Source organism: Cimex lectularius, unplaced genomic scaffold, assembly GCF_000648675.2.
Source record: "Cimex lectularius strain Harlan isolate CLEC.00 unplaced genomic scaffold, Clec_2.1 scaffold13, whole genome shotgun sequence".
Classification (NCBI taxonomy): Eukaryota; Metazoa; Arthropoda; class Insecta; order Hemiptera; family Cimicidae; genus Cimex; species Cimex lectularius.
In genome coordinates, this window is record NW_019392649.1 from 2,928,249 (window position 1) to 2,948,393 (window position 20,145).

Here is a 20,145-nt window from a genome sequence, read left to right on the forward strand (position 1 = left end):
GGGTTATGATTTTATAAGAAAGTAAAGTTTTAATCAGGGTCGTTTTCTATGCAAAATTGATCGCCAGGTTCTCTTAGAAAGTCAAGATGGTTCAATCTCTCGACAAACCGAGTGTGAAGCGAAAAATTATCCTTTGCTCTTTCAGTAAGCTACAGGCGAAAAAAGACAGAAAATGGCCATATGTCCATTATTTTCCGAATATTGGGTACGGTAACTGATCACATCCACTTTTGCTGAATGCCAGCTTAATTGGCCGCGGGACAGCTATTACCGACTTCTCATTACATTTGCACGTACTGCGTTGTATTATAGATATTTTCTAGTACAGCATTTCAATTTTTAAATATTTTCACTTGTTCTCAGCAATTGGTTTTATTTTATCTGTTCTCTTTTTATTATTTTTTTCTTTTAAATTTTTATTATTCGAAACTTGCGACATTCATTTGTAATTATGTCATTTTGTTTCATTAGAACTTTTATGTTTGTGTTCTGTTTCGTCTCACTCTCTCTCTCTCTCTCTCTCCCTCTCTCTCTCTCTCTCTCTCTCTCTCTCTCTCTCTCTCTCTCTTTCTCCCCTCTCCCCATCTCCTTCCCATTCCACTCGTTCGTTCGCTCTCTCCCTAATTCTCACGTTCCCTCTCTCCTTCTTTTTCACGCTCTCTCGCGCTCTTTCTTTCGCTCTCTCCCTCCTCTCTCGTTTGTCGTTCATTGTAAGAGAGGTCATTAGCGACCTAAATTTCTGGGATTTTTAAATAAACGATATTCATCAATTTATTCTTTCTTTCCCATTTCCTCACTCACTCACTCCCTCTCTCTCTCTCTCTCTCCCTCCCTCTCTCTCTCTCTATCTATCTATCTATCTCTCTATTTATCTCTCTATATCTTTTACTACCCATCTATGTTTCTACGTAATTTTTTTTCTATGAAACGTCTCAAATGCGACCAAAAGCATATTTGTTGTATCTGCAGCCTTTGAAAAATAAATTTATTATCATTATTATTAATGCGTTTCTTTATATAGTGTGAATTGCTCCAGTTCTAGGTCATCCAGTTGAAATGGTTGTACAAACATGGAAAAAGTCTTTGAGCTTGTTAGACCAAAGAATGTAGGACCTCGTTAAGTTCCAGCTGTTCTTTGTGAGTAAAATTTAAATCAGTTTTTAGCTGGTATCTGTGTTTTAAATTAGATATTTACCTTTGTTTTCATCATTACTAGGATCCAAGCTTGGTTGTACATAATGGAAGAATGCTGTAACAAGTTGGAGAATATTTTCCAAATCCTCGCGAGTTTAGAAGAAAAGGGAAAAAGCGGTTTCATTTGAAGTGTAGTAGGAGATAGTGTTAAATCAGAATTTAAACGTTATGTTTTATTATTGTTTAAAAGTTGTATAATCTTATTTTCATTCGAAAATCTCAACTGACCAAAAAACCTTCGTTGTGACTGAAGAAAACAACTTTGCTTATAAAATAAAACTTAAACTTATAATTTGTCCTTCTTTAAAGGTGGGATAATAGGTCATCTCAAAAACAAGTTTTTTTTTTTTTTAACATTTTTGTATCAACATGGTTATCATTGTTTCTTCACTACTTACAATGGTTAAAAAGTGGTCGTCAGTCATTATTATTTTATAACAGTTTATTTTAAAAAAGAGCCAGTGTGGTACTTATTCAGACTAGAAACAAAGTTTTAATATTTTGAACCAGACTAGTCTCTTATCACAACCTCTCATGTTACGTTCGACCTCTTATCAATATCTTATCACAGACCAACGAATCAACATTAAAAATACCACTCAACAGTTAAAACTGCATTTTTCTTATAAATCTATTTTTAAACTACAAATTTTATTTATTTTATTAACAATATTTTAACAATTATTATCACAACTATCACAGATTTTAAGTCTCCTCCAGAGTTTAAAATTGACTAGATTATTTTTATATATTGTTTAAGAAATAAAAATAGCAATCACCTATCATTGATATCACTTATCACTTGCAAGTTAAATGCAATTTTAACTGTTGAGTGGTATTTTTCATGTTAATTCGTTGGGGGTTCAAAATATTAAAACGTTTGATTCTAGTCTGAATAAGTACCACACTGGCTCTTTTTTAAAATGAACTGTTATAAAATATTAATGACTGACGACCAATTTTTTAACCATTGTAAGTAGTGAAGAAACAATGATAACCATGTTGATATAAAAATGTAAAAAAATATTTGTTCTGTGTACAGGCGTTAACTCACCTGAGGAAGGATTAAAATAAATCCGAAACGTTGTGGATAAAAACTGGTTGTGGTTTTTTGAGATGACCTATTATCCCACCTTTTAAGAAGGAAAAATCATAAGACTAACTGTTGAGGTCGAAATATAAGAAAACATAAAACTTAAAGTTAATAAAAAAATTTGAAATATTAACCACTATGTTATAATAATCAATTACAAACATTTTACTTTCATGGGTTACGGAGGTGAAAATGGTGAAAAACCAGTATAAATGATCCCACCATCCACTATTCAGCGTTGAACATAGGTAGCTCAATTTCCGCTGATAAAATCTCTCCTTAGAGTAGTATTATTGTCAAATAAGAAAACATCAATCTTCTGTTAAGCCATTCTTGTATAATAATACAGTGAGAGGCAAGAAAATAGTCTTTATAAAAAATATTTACAAAATAGAATTGTAAACACAAATGGGGGATTTTACATGCGTTTTATTTTGTTTTATCCTTTAAAACTGACCAAATATTGTCCAAGAGATTGGACATCAGATCCAGACTGATATTGGCGTGTTTGGCAAAACTCCTTACATCCTGTCAATATGTTAATATCAGCTGAACTATGCTGTTATAATGTAGCTTTTATGCGTGAGAGCTGTCATAATGTTTATCAAGAAATCGCGAAAGAGCTCTGTTTTATACCTTCTTGAAGTGGTGAGTTGAAGTTCAACGTAAAACGATTTTCTCTGTACAGTCCTAGGAACGAACTTTGTCCGCATTTATAGGGAAGGTCGTTGATGTGAACTAAAGGAGGTATATTTTTGCAGAGAGTGAATTTTAGTTGGTTGGATTTTTCCGCGTTAAACATTACTCTTTTTTCCAATTAATTAATCTTCATGTAAAGTACTGGTTGAAATGAAAAAGTTAGTGTCTGGAGCGGGATTCGAACCCACGACCTCCGGATAAATACGTCGCCTCTCTCTCACTTGAGTTATCGTGACTTCGATCTACTCGGAGTGCAAGTTTTCAAATGTCGTGTATTTAGGATTCGATTCTCGGCGACAAATGAAATGGCCACGGAAAGCTTTAGTGAAGATTTACTTATTAAATCCATTATATTTCGTGATCCGATTCACCAAAGAACTTTTTTTAAATAATTAATTTTTTTGAAAGGTATTGGTTGAAATGAAAAAGTTGAAAAATGGCAAAAAGAAGGGAATTCGAAAGGTAGTATGAGATGGGAAGTTGGTGTCCGAGTGGATCGCAGTCACGATAGTTCAAGTGGTAGAGCAGCGGCGTACTTAGCCGAAGGTCATGGGTTCGAATCCCCCTCGAGACACCGACTTTTTCACTTCAACCAATACCTTACATAAAGATTAATTAATTGAAACATGTTATTTGGCCAGTCAGACCACGAAATCTAAAGAATATTACGTAAAGTACTTTTTTTATCTCCTTTCTTAGAGGCCATAGGAAGAACGTTGTAGTCATAGGATCACGAAATATAATGGATTTACTTTTTTTTTTAACGAATTAAGAAACCGGTTGTGTGAGGACCTTGTGGAAGTCCAGCGCAAAAAACAGAGGATCGCCGTCGTCGCAATGGTGAGGGTCGTGTTTAAGAATGGAAAAGGATATGAAATATAAGGTGGTAAAGTATATGGGCCAAAACGCTACACTGAAGAACACCAGCACAGAACGAATGATACAGAAGAGAGTTTTTTTTGGGGGGGAAAAATTATTCATTTAGATTTAGTTTATTAATTCTCCATTGACGGATCCAGTATGCAAGTATGTGTAAGGACGTTGTAAATAATGTGATGCTATAACTTTATCGGAAGTGAGTATGTGTCATCGGCAAAGGTAAAAATAAGGAAGGAGATCTGGAGTGGCCGTGATCTAAAAACAACTGTAAACAAAGTACTAACCACTTGAAATAAATAATTCCACAAATAATAATCTATATGTAATATATAGAGCAATAAGAAAATGTTTAGTTCAATCAGAACTATTTTTCTATTCGAGAGTGGCCGTGGTATAACCGATCGTTACATATCACCTCATCTCTTCTTTTTCCACTTAGAATGAAAAAATCATCTAAGTTTCCGCTAGTAACAGCTTGACTTTCTTGAATTATGATACTTAAGATTCTGTTGACGGGTGAAAGGAGAGGGCTTGTTTTATAAGTTCTCTGTTCTCCTTTTAATGAAACATGAAACTTTTCTTCAGGACACAGTTAATGACTTACTGTCAACAATAGCTCTCGAAAATTTATTGAGTCCAGTAGGAATAAACCTTTAATTGTAAAAAAGAAAAATTAATTTTTGCGACTTTTTATTAAGTTTTAAACACTCGTTTATTCTAATTATCCAATAAATGAAAATATGAACATAACAGGTGTAGAAAAAAATGCAACAAGGAATACGCATAACTATTAAACGTAATGCAGATGAAGACAGAAAAACAACTGTACCATCGACGAACAAATAGTTACTACAAAAATAGAGAAGCAGAGAAAGGATGAATAACGTAATTTTAGCCATACTTTTCGAAATAGTTTTATAAAACTCAGAACAAACCTTCCAAATCGGAAATTGTGGCCAAATACAACGTTACGCTTTATTGATTTCTCCCCGTAGTAAACATCATCAACAACATCAGTCTACATAATCATTGATCTGAACTTCTTACACAAAATATAGAATCTAAAGCAAAAATAAACAACAGTAAAAACTTTTTTTGACATAATTATAAAAACTGCCAAGAAACTAAAATATTCGTTCAATAAAATTATAAGGTTACGATGCAGGTTTGGTTAAAACAAGTCTCTTTACGACCTTATTGACGACGACAAATGCTTTATTACCACATCACCATTATTATTTTTTTAATTATTCAGAAATCGTGAGATGCGGTCTGGTGTGATGTAGGTTTCAGAAAAACATTTTCTTTATCGTTATATATATATATATTTTTTTTAAATTTAATTATTTGAATTAATTGAATTATATTTTATATTATATTATATTTATCCTACTTTATTTGTTAAATGTGAACAATGTTTGTAAATCCCAGGCCCTGAAGATGATCTCAATAAAGATCGAAACGTTGGCACGATAAAGAAAATGATTTTCTGAAACCTACATCACACCAGACCACATCTCACGATTTCTGAATAATTACCGATTAACGATCACTAACCGCCACACATTATTTTTTTAATCAGATCTGAAAGCTTTTTTAACGGCTCCTTTGTGTAGCTTTTCGCCGCCCAGGAGTAACCCAACAAGCAAAGCTCTCCCACCACCGCTGTTTTTTCTTCCATGCAACATCAGCACAACACTGGTTCAAATTTATTCTTACATTCTAAGAGCACTGAAAACCACCAATTCACAAGACAAAACCTTTTTATAAAACCAACCCACAAAATGTTGAAAGCGCCTAGCAGAGCAACTCGGCGAGTATAAGCATACAAAATGGCCGGAAACAACCAAATTACAGATTCATTACCTTTAAAGCAACACGGAGATATCTCGCGATTCGCCTTCTCGGTTTTGGTCAATATGACGAAATATTTAACGATGTGTATACATACATCAACAGAAATAAAGTTACAAATTGAAGAATTCTTCAATATTTGGAACAAGTAACAATAGCGTTGAAAAGACACCATACAATGGATGTTATAGTTAGTGACATGCGATACCAATCGATATGAGTACAGTATCGATTTTCTTTCGTTACTGAGAAATTTTGGTCCTATCGAATACTTTTTGTAGTGTCGGAAAATATACTCAAATAGATTTTTCGTAGAGTGTTCAAGTAATATTTAATTGTTCGAAACTTACCTCTCATCAAAATGGGCATTGACAACTTACTGGTAACAGCGCCTACTAGCGGCATGTGTCAACAAAGTTAATCGAGATTTCGAATTGGTGATTAACTCTGCTGACAATTCTTTCCCGCGTCGCACCTCGCACTTTCAATTTCAGTAATTTCTTATAAAATGTTTTTGCCTTCAAGTTCTTAAAATGTGTTCACCTTCCTTCTCGTAGGTAGATACCTAATGTCTCCAACCAAAAGTAAGGCATGAGGTTATTTTACTAAGAAAAATGAATCGTAGGCATCTTGAAAACTCTGGGGAATACAGTGGAAATATGTCTTATCTTTTCAAACATTTGAAAACCAAACAACCGTTGATCAATTATCTCAAAACTCGGTGATGATAAAGTTGAACTATCAATTATGTTGACATGTGTTGGTAGCTTTTCCTTGTTCTTACCTACGTACCCACTGTATAAAAAAAAGCTAAAAAACAAAACAAAAAACCTACAATTTCTTGATTATTTAACGCATGATCGTATTTTAACCAAAGTCCACAATAGTAAGTTGATCATTTATGAATAAACGAAAAAGTACTCATATGAGTAAATACTCGTTAGTGTCGAATAATTTCTGTAGTATCGAATACATCTTTTGATACCAGTATCGAGTATTGGTATCAAATATTTTCAAATATCGCCCGTCATTAGTTATAGTCGTATCACATTTGTTTGCGATTTTGGTTTAAGTTCGTCGACTTTTACAATCATTCTTTGTCGACAAGAGAAAAATCTCCTCCTCTAAACATGGCACAATCGCTTCTGCAACACCTGCCCACTTATTTTCCTTTTATTGGACAAATTTGGGTTACTATATCGTTAGGTTGTAAAAACTTGGCTTGGTCTGTTCAATATTGTAGAAAATCATGATTAAGATATGGTTTCAGGAAATAGAAATTATTGATAATTTATTTATTAATAATGTGTAAAAAAATGCTAATCAATTATGTTTCTGGACGTTAAAAAAATGCATACGTAATTATACTTACGGCATGGTTTGGTAAACATTTCCAAAAATATATATAAAATATTTTAAATAAATACGTATAAGACTAAAGTAAAAATTAAACCAAATTAAAAAAAGAATATATTTTAGCTGTACAGCTCATAATTAGAACGGATTATGTCTTTATAAGTCTATAGACATCGTCAGCCAGCCTCAAAGATGAACAGTATTGATCACTAGCCGTCTAAAGTTCGCTGACTCGCGGACCATCCGGCCAGACATCACACATCTCTAAAGTAATTACATTCAGATTTGTTAAATCGATTATTAAAATCGACATCTTTTAAAACATTAAAAAAAATTAATTTATATACCAAGATTCGATATTTGTAAATTGGATTTACCACATCATTGTGATTTCGTTTTAAATACAACTCAAAAATTAATGTTGACAAAAACAAGGCAGAGCGGTTTATTGATTCGTTACACAAGACCCGGCCACTTTCGATTATTGAACCAAATGATATGTGGGACTGCAGTATATTTCCACGAAAAAAAAACCACTAGTATTTTTTACTTATTGAGCAATTAATTTTAATTATTTTTTAGGCATAAAAGTAAAAATATAAGTTTAAAGATTTTCTTATAAAAATACCTGATATTGGAACTGGGAATTCACATGTTGGCCCAGTAAAACCAGGGGCGCATTGGCACACCGCTGATATTCCGACGTGTCTGAAAACAAATAAACAATAAAGTTAATGAAATAATACAGTTAAATTAAAATAAACAAATATGGTAGATTCCATGGCTTGTTAAAAAAGCCCAGAAAAATTTCACTTCATTTTTTACAAGTGTGACAGGTGAACTTGTGATATGTTAAAAATGCAGCATTAGACTGAAAGTGAAAAGTGTATTTTTTTAATACTACCGTTCTGAAATGCGAAAATTTTGACGGTGTATTATTAGTCAGAGATAAGAACCGTTTTGTTAAGCAGATTAGCATTTCCTTCTACCAATTCCCCCATACCTGTCACCGACAACAATAATACTAATACGGCAGGAAAAATTTTCTTTTAAAATATAGAGCTGAATTAACCATTTTTATCTGTACTATTTCTGTCATTCCTTTTGTTTTGTAAAACATAATTTTGGTTATATTTATTTTTATACTGAGATTACAGAAGTTCCCGTACGGAAATAAAATTATGAACTAACAGGAGAAGGAATGAAGATGAAGATCCTCTGTGACCATGCCGTCTGTATACAAAATAGTTTAGTTGTTTTTATAACAATTGCTTATATTAACCTAACCTAGAATGAGCCCGATCTTACGAATAGAATAAGGCTCAATGGCAACCTTGTCTGATTCCTGTCACAACTGGAAACCTTTCGGACTCTGGTGACTCATCTCACTGTGTGTGACTCTCTGGCGCTAAAGACGAAAAAACTAACATAATTCACTATTACTTTAAACATGTGGGTGGTGTTTAGTGACCGTTAGCCAATGAATATTTGGAGGTCGTGAGATGCGGTCTGGTGTGACGTACGTTTTAGAAAAACTCACTAATTGTCGAGGTCCGCTTGACCAATTAATATCTTTCAATTAATTAAGAATTTTAGTTGAGATGAAAAAGTCAGTGTCACGAGCGGGATTCGAACCCACGAACCACCTTCGGCTAATTTGAAAAATGGCAAAAAGGAGGGAAATTTAAAAGGTGGGGTTGAGATGGGAAGTTGGTGCCCGACTGGATCGAGATCACGATAGCTCAAGTGGTAGAGTAGCGGCGTATCAAGTCGAAGGTCGGGGGTTCGAATTCCGCTCGTGACACTGACTTTTTTATCTCAACTAAAAACTTTAATTAATCTTTAGAACAACATTTTCTTTATCGTGCCAACGTTTCGATCTTTATTGAGATCATCTTCAGGGCTCAAAGTGTTTGTTTTCCGTGTAGATATGTCATTCTTGTGTGTCGTGTTGAGAGTGCCCTTACTACTTTCAACAATGAAACTTGAAATAGTTTTTGATTAACGTTTGAATTTTTAATTTGTAAAAACACTTGTTTCCCTTATAACTAATTGAGCGAAAAAATAGTTTTTTGTGTCATTTTCAATTACTACTGATAATTTTTTAAGCAAATAATCATTTCATTCAAACAGTTCTATTCACTAATATTGTAAGGCTCTTTTCCAAATAATCCACCCCATTTTTTAAATTAAGCTGATAAGCGACATTAGGGGTATTCACGATCTTTGCGTTAACTCTATTAGGTCCTGTTACATCGAGAAAAATGATGACGTAGACTTGTTAAAATCGACTAAACATTGCTCGATCTAACAGGCCAGGGCCAATGTTAGATGTTAGGTCGAAAATGTAGTCACATTGCTATCCGCTATGGCGTAGGTATCCAACATGGCAGCCTGAATTTAACAGCTGTTTTTTTTTACTCGTATTTTTATTATTAAATAGGCGGTAATTAAATCTGACCAATACATTTTTTTTGTTAACTTGTAACCTCTCATTCATAATAGATACATCCCCTATTCCATAAAGTTGTAGGCTATTTGACGTTAGGATACAATTTAGGTATGTCGGCAGGCGTGTTATTTCTTGTGTGCTGATTAATTTTCCTTTTTTATTAACTTCTGACATCTTACAATTTAACACAAAAGAAAACCGTCAAGGAATTTTATAGCTTTATTTTGGTTTCTACCAATCGCCACGCGCAGCATTGCGGAAAAATTAACGGATAACATGCGAAGGAAAAGAAGGGGGCGTTCAGGATCTTACTGGCCATTTCTCTATTCCAGTTAACACGAGTTACATCTTGCAAACATCGTAAATACCGCTATAATCTCTATGTCAACTGCGTCGAACGTTTCTTTACACAACGTCATGTTTTAATTTATTTTAAAATAAAATACATTATTTCTTACACTACAAAGCACAATCTCGCGCTTGTGGTGACATGTATCTCACCTGTATATGTCATTGAATATTTACCCCTTTCTTCCCATCGTAAGGAAACGTAAACGAGTATTTATTAAGTATATTTGTTGTACAAACTAATATTACTACAACAGAAAAAACCACTTTATTTTATTTGTAATTTTATTAATGGATGTAAGTACTCCTGACCAAAAACATTTGCCATCTGCAGAAAACGGTAGCTGTTGCCCGAAATCGATTATTAAAATCATAGATTAAAAAAAATAGTAATTACGAAGTTATTACTTCTTCCTTATTCTGCAGTAACATAGTAAAGAAAGTAAAATATAACATTTTTCTGAAAATTTAGAAATTTGTAAACCATTATTAACTACATACAGTAGTCATAAATTATTTGAATTAATTATACATTTATCTACGTTCTTGGTTGAAATGAAAAACCCAGTGTCACGAGCACAAATCGAACCCACGACCCTCAATACCCCGCTGCACTAATAACAGTTCAAGTGGCTAGAACAGCCGCTTATTGGGCCGAAAGTCGTGGTTCGAATCCCGCTCGTGACACTGGATCTTTCACCTCAAACAAGACCTTAGATAAAAAGTATAATTAATTTAAATGATTAAATACATTCAAAAGAGTTTCAAGTGCACGCTGGTAGTCGGTGGGAGCAAGAGTTTATTAATTCTGACCCACTTACATGGATCCCGATGATTTGCAGAATTTGTATATTGCAAGAAATAAAAACAGTAACCACTGTGTATAAAAGAGATTTAACGATCAAAATGTTTTAGTGAATATGGCAAAGTAAGTTCTTTAAAGAAAAAAATTATGATATTAAAATTGCAAAAAAGTTAAAATATTGTTTTGTGAAACTCAGCCTAACTTGTCCACAATTTTGAATAAGAAAGTTTCACTTTGGGGCTTAAAAATTTTTTTTCTGTGCAAAAAATTGATCTCAGAATGCTTTGGTATCATACTTAATGAGGGATGATCGTTTCATCGTATAAATAGCATTATGTCTGCTTTCCCGCCTTTGGGCCTACTGTGTACTGGTACAAGACCGATTTCTACCCTGACTCAGATTACAATTTCTTTTAATCAGATTATATTTCTGCTGACACTATTACCGACTAGTGCTCTCACTCCAATCGAGATTCAGAAGATGTCCTCTGAACTCTATCCCTATGACATTGACTCACAGTCTCCCGTCCAGCCCTGTACTCATCAGTTTATAGGCTCAGCAGGAGCGGGTTGCAAATCTTGGTAGGAGTGGATCACGGGTCCTTCCTTAGCGAGGCTACGTATGCGACTTGGGATGGCGTGAATCCTTGATAGTAGCATATAATGCTGTCTACGGGACCTCGGTTAGCAATATTTTAGATGATCCAGCTGTAGCCATACGAGGGCGCAGATCGAGGTGCAACAGGCAGGACACATTCTGTTATTTTACATGTTAATATTAACAAGAAGTTAAGCTAATCGCATACCTAATAAATCATACCATAATATAGTAATTAATGTGTAGAGATTAGTGACCGTTAATCGATAGTTATTCAGATATCGTGAGATGCGGTCGGGTGTGATGTAGGTTTCAGAAAAACATTTTCTTTATCGTGCCAACGTTTCGATCTTTTATTGAGATCATCTTTAGGGCCTGGGATTTACAAACAATGTTTACATTTAACAAATACATTTAGGATGTGGAAAAGAGAATTTATACAATGCAAAATATATTTTATATTCCAACAAAGTATTTCTACTCACTCAAAGTGTTTGTCTTCTGTGTAATTGTGCCATCCTTGCGTGTCTTGTTGAGAGTGCCAGTGAGATTTTGCTCATTTATGTTTATACATGTTTGGTTTTGAATGGGTGGGGAAGGAATTCGGTGTATAAAAGACTAAAGACAAGTAATTGTCTTTTATATACCGACTTCCTTCCCCACCCCTTCAAAACCAAACATATATAAACATGAAACAGCAAAATCTCACTGGCACTCTCAACACGACACGCAAGGATGGCACAATTACACAGAAGACAAACACTTTGAGTGAGTAGAAATACTTTGTTTGAATATAAAATATATTTTGCATTGTATAAATTCTCTTTTCCACATCCTAAATGTATTTGTTAAATGTAAACATTGTTTGTAAATCCCAGGCCCTGAAGATGATCTCAATAAAAGATCGAAACGTTGGCACGATAAAGAAAATGTTTTTCTGAAACCTGCATCACACCCGACCGCATCTCACGATATCTGAATAACTATAGTAATTAATTTTGTATGGAGGTTTCTATATCCTTTCTATATAGAATTTTACCTTTTTTAATTACGTACGAATTAGTCTTAAGAAAATTATGTAAATTAGCAAGTGCGATAAAATACTACTTTGGACTACAGACTAATTCCTAAAAGCATTGATAAAATAGGAATCCAACTAATAAATCGTACATAGACCGCAAAATATTAGGGTGATTTTGTTTTATTCTGATTTTAGACAAGTTAAATCTAATACCACGAGCTAGTAAGGATCTCTTATTTATTGTCAGGTTGCTTAGTTAATTGCAAAGTTGTACGGTCAAATTGCAAAATGCTGCAAAAAGAAGTCATAACAGAAGTCATAATATGCAACATATGGGGCTGCATTATTGCGGATTTAAATGTACAGGCGTTAAGCGGATGAGAGTCGCATTTCTTCGGCCAGGATTCATCATTCAAAATAAAAAAGAAATGAAATGGAAGAAGCTGTTCGAGCGGGCTGGATAACCGTAAAAATATATTAAAGCCCGTTCTGAGTTCGTTCAATTTGGTCGGAACTAGTGAGGATCACATTTCTTAAAGAATGGCCAGAGGAGCGCTACATAAAATATGCTCTTAATATTTGCGTGTGTTCCTGGTGCGGTTTATACAGTAAATTCGGCCTTTCGTGAAGCAGGCTTCCATTTGGAAATTAAAACAAGCACACACCTTCTTTCCGTCGTTCCCGTTATCTTTATAGGATTGAGATATTAACATGACAACTTACTGAAACAAAGTGCACGGTTTTATTTCCTCCACAAAAACTACGAATTCTCTTTCGATTTGATTGAACAAAACAGGAAGGTTTTCTTGCACCTTTTTCAAAAGAGGATTCTGCACCGGATAATAAAATTTCTCAGCCATTTCCTTACGAAGGAGAATTTTTGAGTGAAGGGATTAGATTTATTTATTGTGTGGTATTGAGTTTGAGCATAATCGGATGAAGGGTGTCGAATAGTGGGCACTCACTGGTTTCTGCGGTTGTTTCAATTGTGCTTAATCCGAACAAGGGTACGAGTAACTCACTGACAGAACACGAATGAAAATCTATCCAAATAGGCTAAAGTTTTTAACAATAAGTAATAAATAGAATTCAAAACTTAACTTCACCAAAACCATCCTAAACAAGCATCTTTAAATTGTTTAGTGTTAAAAAAAAATAATAGCAAACTTTAACATTTATGTAAGGTTGAGGACTGGTTGGATCGAAAAAGTGGGTTAAAAAGAAATATAATTTATAGCATAATAAAGTATATTGTCACAATTAAAACATAATACAAATTACGCCTTTTTGCACACGTCTTATTTTTTCGTCTCTCGTCAAGAATCCCTCTAACCACTAATTAGCCGTTTTTTTTTTATCCTCGAGGTTATTATAACTTAACCCGCGTCTTCAACGTCAGAGGCACCATCATCATAACGTCAGTTTCATCCAGGGCAAATCCCTTGAATCCCATTTATGTTCACAAGTATAATTATTATTTTACCTCCACATAAAAGGTTACATTAAAATATGTACCTATCCTGGAAAATGGGCAAAACAAAAGGACGTCTGACAGGCCAGGATGATCTGAAACGATCTACTGACCGACAGGTTTATTGGTTTGCAAACTCTAAGAAGAAATTTCGTAAAAATGTTTTTGAGATGGTGACAACCGGGAACCGAAGACAAATGGTAAAATTGTTTTTTAAAAAAATTAGCGTCTTTTTTTAAACACATTCTGGAACGTCATGAGGTACTGCCTGAAAGGAAAAACCTTAGGAATGTACATAATGTTGAATTACTATGAAAAAATTAATTTATTATATTTTATTTTTATTACTATTTAAGTTGATTGATATTAATGTTGATCAAGTTGTTTTTTGAATATTCATTCTTTTATACATAGATTATAAACTAAAAAAACGTACTTTATTGTCGTTATTTACTTTTATCTTTTTAAATATAAATGTAAAATTTATTTATATGTTTGTACATATTGAGTTTAGAAAAAAGAGTGAAATCGTTTGATGATATATTAAAAATCACACTAAAAACAATGTTTGGAAATTAGCAATTTTACTAATAATAAATAAAATATAACCTAAATAAAACGTTTGTTAAATAGGAGTTGTTAGCTTTTCTATAATTTTTTGCACGTTTTGAAAATTTTATTGCACGTTTTAACGGTTTCTAGTCGGTTTAGTAATTACTTTTCACCTTTTCTATTGAGTTTTTGTTAATTTTTTTTTGTTACTAGAAAGTTTTATGATGAAAAATCTCCATTTGCTCAATGGTCATTAAAGATTTTAGAGGTTGTCCCAGCCTTGTGAACGGGATAGTTTATGATCTGAAATTACTGTTAAATAAATTCAATTGCAATCGTTAAAAGGAATGAAATACGAAGTCCATCAAAATCTACAAATTGCTACTTCCGACAGGAAACTGCCATGTTTGTACATTTGCTCAAAAGTTTATGAACTCATTGTAATATATGATGTTTGTTGATCGACCTGCAGATAATCTATGTGGCGTTTTAATCTTCATGGGTGAAGAAAGAAGAAGACTAATTGTTGGGTTCACCAAGCAACTTATTGTGCCATCATCAAGGCTTTCCCAACAGTACAGGGAACGATTAATGTGGTAAAACTATTGTAAAAACGACGAGTTTAACTGTATGAAGCACGTGGCCAGCATACTACTTTAACATGATGAAAATAGTCATCTCGCTAATAAAAGTCCATATGACTATGGTTCAACAATTTTGTTCTGACTAGCAATTTCTTATAGGTAACATTTATGATTTTGACTTGAATTATAGCTATTTATAAAGACTATGTACACAGGATTAACATTAATGATTAATGTTACCTATAAGAAATTGCTATTTAGGACAAAATTGTTGAACCATAGTCATATGGACTTTTATTAGCGAGATGACTATTTTCACCATGTTAAATGTAGTATGCTGGCCACGTGCTTTATAACCTTAAACCCAAGACGTTCTTACAATAGTTTTACGACGTTAATCGTTTTCTGCACTCTTGGGAAAGCCCTGATGGTGGCACTATAAGTTGCCAAAAGCTAGGTAAACCGAACAATTAGTCTTCTTCTTTCTTCACCTGTCTAATGACCTTCATGAAGATTGAAACTCAACATTCATTGTAATTCACTAATTTCGTGGTCCGCTTGACCAATTAATATATTCCAATTAATTAAGGCTTTTAGTATAGATAAAAAGTCAATGGCACGAGCTGGATTTGAACCCACGATCTTCGGCTAGATACGCCGCTGCTCTACCACTTGAGCTATCTTGACCTCGATCCACTCGGACACCAACTTCAAGCGTTGTCACCAAGGTCAAGCGGACCACGAAATTAGTGAATTTAATTATTGAAAATTAAGTATCCTTCACTAAAGCTCTCCGTGGACATTTCATTTGTTGTCGAGAATCCAATCCGATTACACGACATTTGACAAATGGCAAAAAGGAGGGAAAATTCGAAAGGTGGGGTCGAGATGGGAAGTTGGTGTCCGAGTGGATCGAGGTCACGATAGCTCAAGTCGTAGAGCAACGGCGTATCTAGCCGAAGATCGTGGGTTCGAATCCAGCTCGTGCCATTGACTTTTTTATCTACACTAAACCTTAATTAATTCATTGTATTGTTTAATCAATCATGGAAATGATCAGGAGGATCAGGTCGTTAATTAGTCGTTATAAAATATCTCCTTCTGTACGTACGATGCTGTATTATGTCAAAGTTTAATTTGTTACTTTCAAGTTTTATATATTTATATAATTAATGTCTTAGTTCTATATTCTATTTAGCGTTTCTTGGCTTATAAGTTTAACGTTTAAAATCATCAATCTTTATTGGAATTAAAATATATAGTAGTGGTAAATATATAAAAACATATTTTGCCAAGATACTGTCGAGTCATGGCTTGTTATTCATATCGTAAAAGCGGTTTTCAAGGGTGGAGAAGGCCAATAATATCAATTAACATAAGCGGATTAATGATTGGAGCATTAAATCGCCTTGTAAACACGAGTTTAATGCGCTATATCTTTGTCCAAGTGTCGGTAACATCACTGATAGATTATTATGAGCGTTTTGGTATAACTAGCGTTTATAGGTCTATTCCGTGTAGTTTATCATACTTTATCAAACCTACGAACAAAAAAAGTAGATAAATAAATCGACAAAAAATGTTACTTTTTTAAAACTTAAAAGGCTGACGGAAAATGAGAAAGCGGATCTGAATTCGAAGGATTTTTATTTATAACACTTTTCATAAAAAGTAGAAAATAAGATTGATGAAACTACTTTACAGACTACAAGGAAAATAAAGTCTATTGACAATACAAAATAAACTTACTCCTTCTAAGATCGTTATCAGTCCCATCTGTTCTTACGGACTTGAATTCTCAAGAACTACCAAGCAATCTAACCTAAATTGAATTGAAACATTTCAGTCTGATGTATTTCTTACCTTGGTATTACTTTTGTAAAAGAACTGGACAAATTTCAAATCCTAAAGTTACATAGGAAGCTTTCTGGTTAAAACTCTAGGTGCTAATTGATCTCTGGTAAACAGTATACATAAAATTAATTAAGGTTTTTAGTTGAGATAAAAAACTCAATGGCACGAGCGGGATTCGAACATATATTAATTGGTCAAGAGGACCACGAAATTAGTGAATTTAATGAATTAAATAAAGTATACTTCACTAAAGCTCTCCGTAGCCATTTCATTTGTCGCCGAGAATCCAATCCGATTACACGACATTTGAAAAATCGCAAAAAGGTGGGAAAATTCAAAAAGGTGGGGTTAAGATGGGAAGTTAGTGTCCGAGTGGATCGAGGTCAGGATAGCTCAAGTGGTAGAGCAGCGGCGTATCTAGTCGAAGATCGTGGGTTCGAAACCCGCTCGTGCCACTGACTTTTTATTTCAACTAAAAACCTTAATTAATTGTAATATATTAATTGGTCAAGCGGACCACGAAATTAGTGAATAGTATACATATATGAAAAACGAGGAGAAAATATATCAAAAAGTTTAAATACGAAAATATTTCGTGCTTTAATTACAAGGATTAATACAAACACTCCTATATAATGATTCCTATTTTGTAAAATTTGCTAGAGTAAAATTACAATCTATTGAAAAATAACTTTATTGAATACAAACCTAAAACTTCCCAAGAATTTTTGGGATATTTATTTATAAATGTAATAGTTTTGACAAGGAATTTATGTGTTATCTTAAAAAAATGGGACCAACAAAATAATTAAACATGCATGTAGAATACATAGCATTTCTTGCAAACTATTTGTATAAATGTCATAACCAAATGTTAACAACAAAATAAATAGAAACTGGGGCCATAATGAATAACTTTGGGAATTGCGCTACTGGTTTTATTGGTCAGTCGAAAGGAAATAAGGAGTCTCATTCTGCAAACTACAAAAGATTGGAAGAAGTAAAAGAATTGAAACACAATGGAGTACTTTCAAATAGATCGTTAATTAAACCATCTGAATACCAACGTACTTCATATCAAATATACACTGATGTAAGCAATATTGACAGAGAGACAAAACTTGTGTACAACGCGGAATGCCACATTGTACATGAATTTAGGTTGGCCGAATTTTTCTTTAACAATCGTACTGAGTATATGGCAGAAAAGCATTGTATATGGTAGTAACATTATGAATATTAACATAAAAGCTGGGGTTATTTTGGTGTGTACTCGGAATAATGAAGTGCCACTACTGTCAATTGAAATGGATGCAAAAACCAACCGTTGGTAAAAATTCAAAACTCTACGTTGACTAAATACAGGGGTATTTGCTTCAAATGGGTTGAAAAGCCATAGTAGGTACGTGGAAAATGAGCGAACTGACATGTAGCACACTTCCCTTTTGCTACTCCATAGCTCCAGCATCAGCATCTATTTCTACTGAAAATGCGCCGACAAGCCATGCATGCTAAATACGGAGACATTTGGAACAACACTGATTAGAGGAAAATGAGAATACCTCCCTAGCAGTATTGCCAGATAGCAGGTCCATTGCCCATGGGATGTATGCTCATCCAAGCATTAAAGACCCAGAAAATACAGTCACTGATTACGGTTTTATAAGATAAGGTCAAATCTGCACATGTACCAAGTTGAGCTAACTAGAGAAACTAAATAATTTTTTCGTCATGGTTGTTCCAAATCATAGATCTACTTATTAGAAAAATGAAGATTTATTCTCACTGTCTTCTCGAAAATATATTGTATTTTAAATTATCATTACAGGTCTTTTAATTTTTCTGTCGATTAATGGGACATTCGAGCAAAATTACAATATCCACTTCACAGCTAAATAAACATAAAAATTTAAAAAAAATAAGTAAAGATAGGATGATGTATCGACCTGGTGTTAAACAACTTGGAAAAAAGCATCTTCGGTGGGATCATAACAAAACGACAATTCTTTCAGATTTTGCCGAGCTTTCGACGCCTATTTATTTTAGTAAAATATCGCAGTTTGAACATGTTATATAAAAAAATTTAATTTAATTTTTTTAATTTAATTTTTTTAAATAATAATATAACATGTTCTAACTGAGATGTTTTATCTAAAATAAATAGACCCTGATGCTGACGATATAATCTTCGACTGCTCGGCAGAAACTTGAAGAATTGACGTACTGTTGTGACCTCACTGAAGATGCTTTTTCCAAGTTAAAAAAAATTGTGTGATCAACTTGAACGTGGCTTTTGCTTTCGTAGATTTTTAAGAGGGTAGTCTAATTTTGCTCGACTGTTTTGTTTTAGTTTATTTTTTTATTTCATTTATTCACGGAGATTTCTCTTCCTTTCCCGGAGGGTGGGAAAAGCGCCCACCTTATTCCAATCCCTGAATTCCTCTTTCAGGATGACTTCGGCTGCATATAAGGATAAAAACCACGATGAATCGTCGACATTCTCTCTTTTCATCGTGACGGACTGGACTGTTCGCCTCCTGATTCGCCCCTGACTGTGAGAAAATCGTCCCCCTTCTGGCAGACACAACTCCCTTGATAATTGGACGAGGATGACCTCGATTGCATACGAAGAAGAAAATCCGGCGAAACGCTGGAGACTAATCCTAATCCGTATCGTAGGAACTGCCGGACTCAACTTGCCTGCTCTCGTTTCCCTCGTCCGGATCTTCTCTTCTCTGCCAGCGGTACACACGTTCGCTTTTTTCCGTATTTCTTGTACAAATCGGACCTTTTATATATGACCAAGATCGGTTCTGACCTGGCTACCCTTATTTCCATGGCTATTTAGGGCAACAGTACTTTCTATTTCTTTGGGGCGAAGGGATTTAAAAATTGTTTGTTATAGTGTATTGGTTCACGTGATTTCAAAGGCCATTAGTTTTTGCACGCAACCACGTACATAATTATGTACTTGTGAATGTAAGCTTTTATTTTCAATAAAAATAGCAATGATTTTGGCAAAAATGTCAAAACTCTTTGAAAAGTTGGTAATGGAGGTATTCATTCTAAAGGGCCAAAGTTTTTAATAAAATAAAAATATCCAAACTTTGGGCAAAATGAGTAAAACAGAAAAGTACAATATAATCAATGTAATAAGTATATAAACCATTGTAACCCCCTCTCTCTCTCCCTCACCCCTCTTTTTCTCTCTCTCTGATATATATATATATATATAAAGTGAATGTACACGTATGTGTGCTAATGATAAAATCGTAAACTACTGAACCGATTTCGATGAAACGTTCACACTTTGTTAGCATTAGTGCCGGGCAGGTTTAGGAAATACAAAATGGGCATAATGGGCGTCAAGATTAACAAAAAAGAA

At 33.9% G+C, this 20,145-nt stretch overlaps 1 protein-coding gene across 3 annotated transcripts in view; it reads right to left on the reverse strand.

Annotated features, from left to right (window-relative positions):
* Nucleotides 1-20,145, reverse strand: part of LOC106664542 — a 382,600-nt gene that overhangs the window by 123,311 nt on the left and 239,144 nt on the right. For all 3 annotated transcript variants that reach the window (XM_014390354.2, XM_014390356.2, XM_014390357.2), the window contains exon 4: nucleotides 7,704-7,783. In XM_014390354.2, the coding sequence (XP_014245840.1) occupies nucleotides 7,704-7,783 (80 nt within the window). The remainder of the gene's footprint in view (nucleotides 1-7,703; nucleotides 7,784-20,145) is intronic.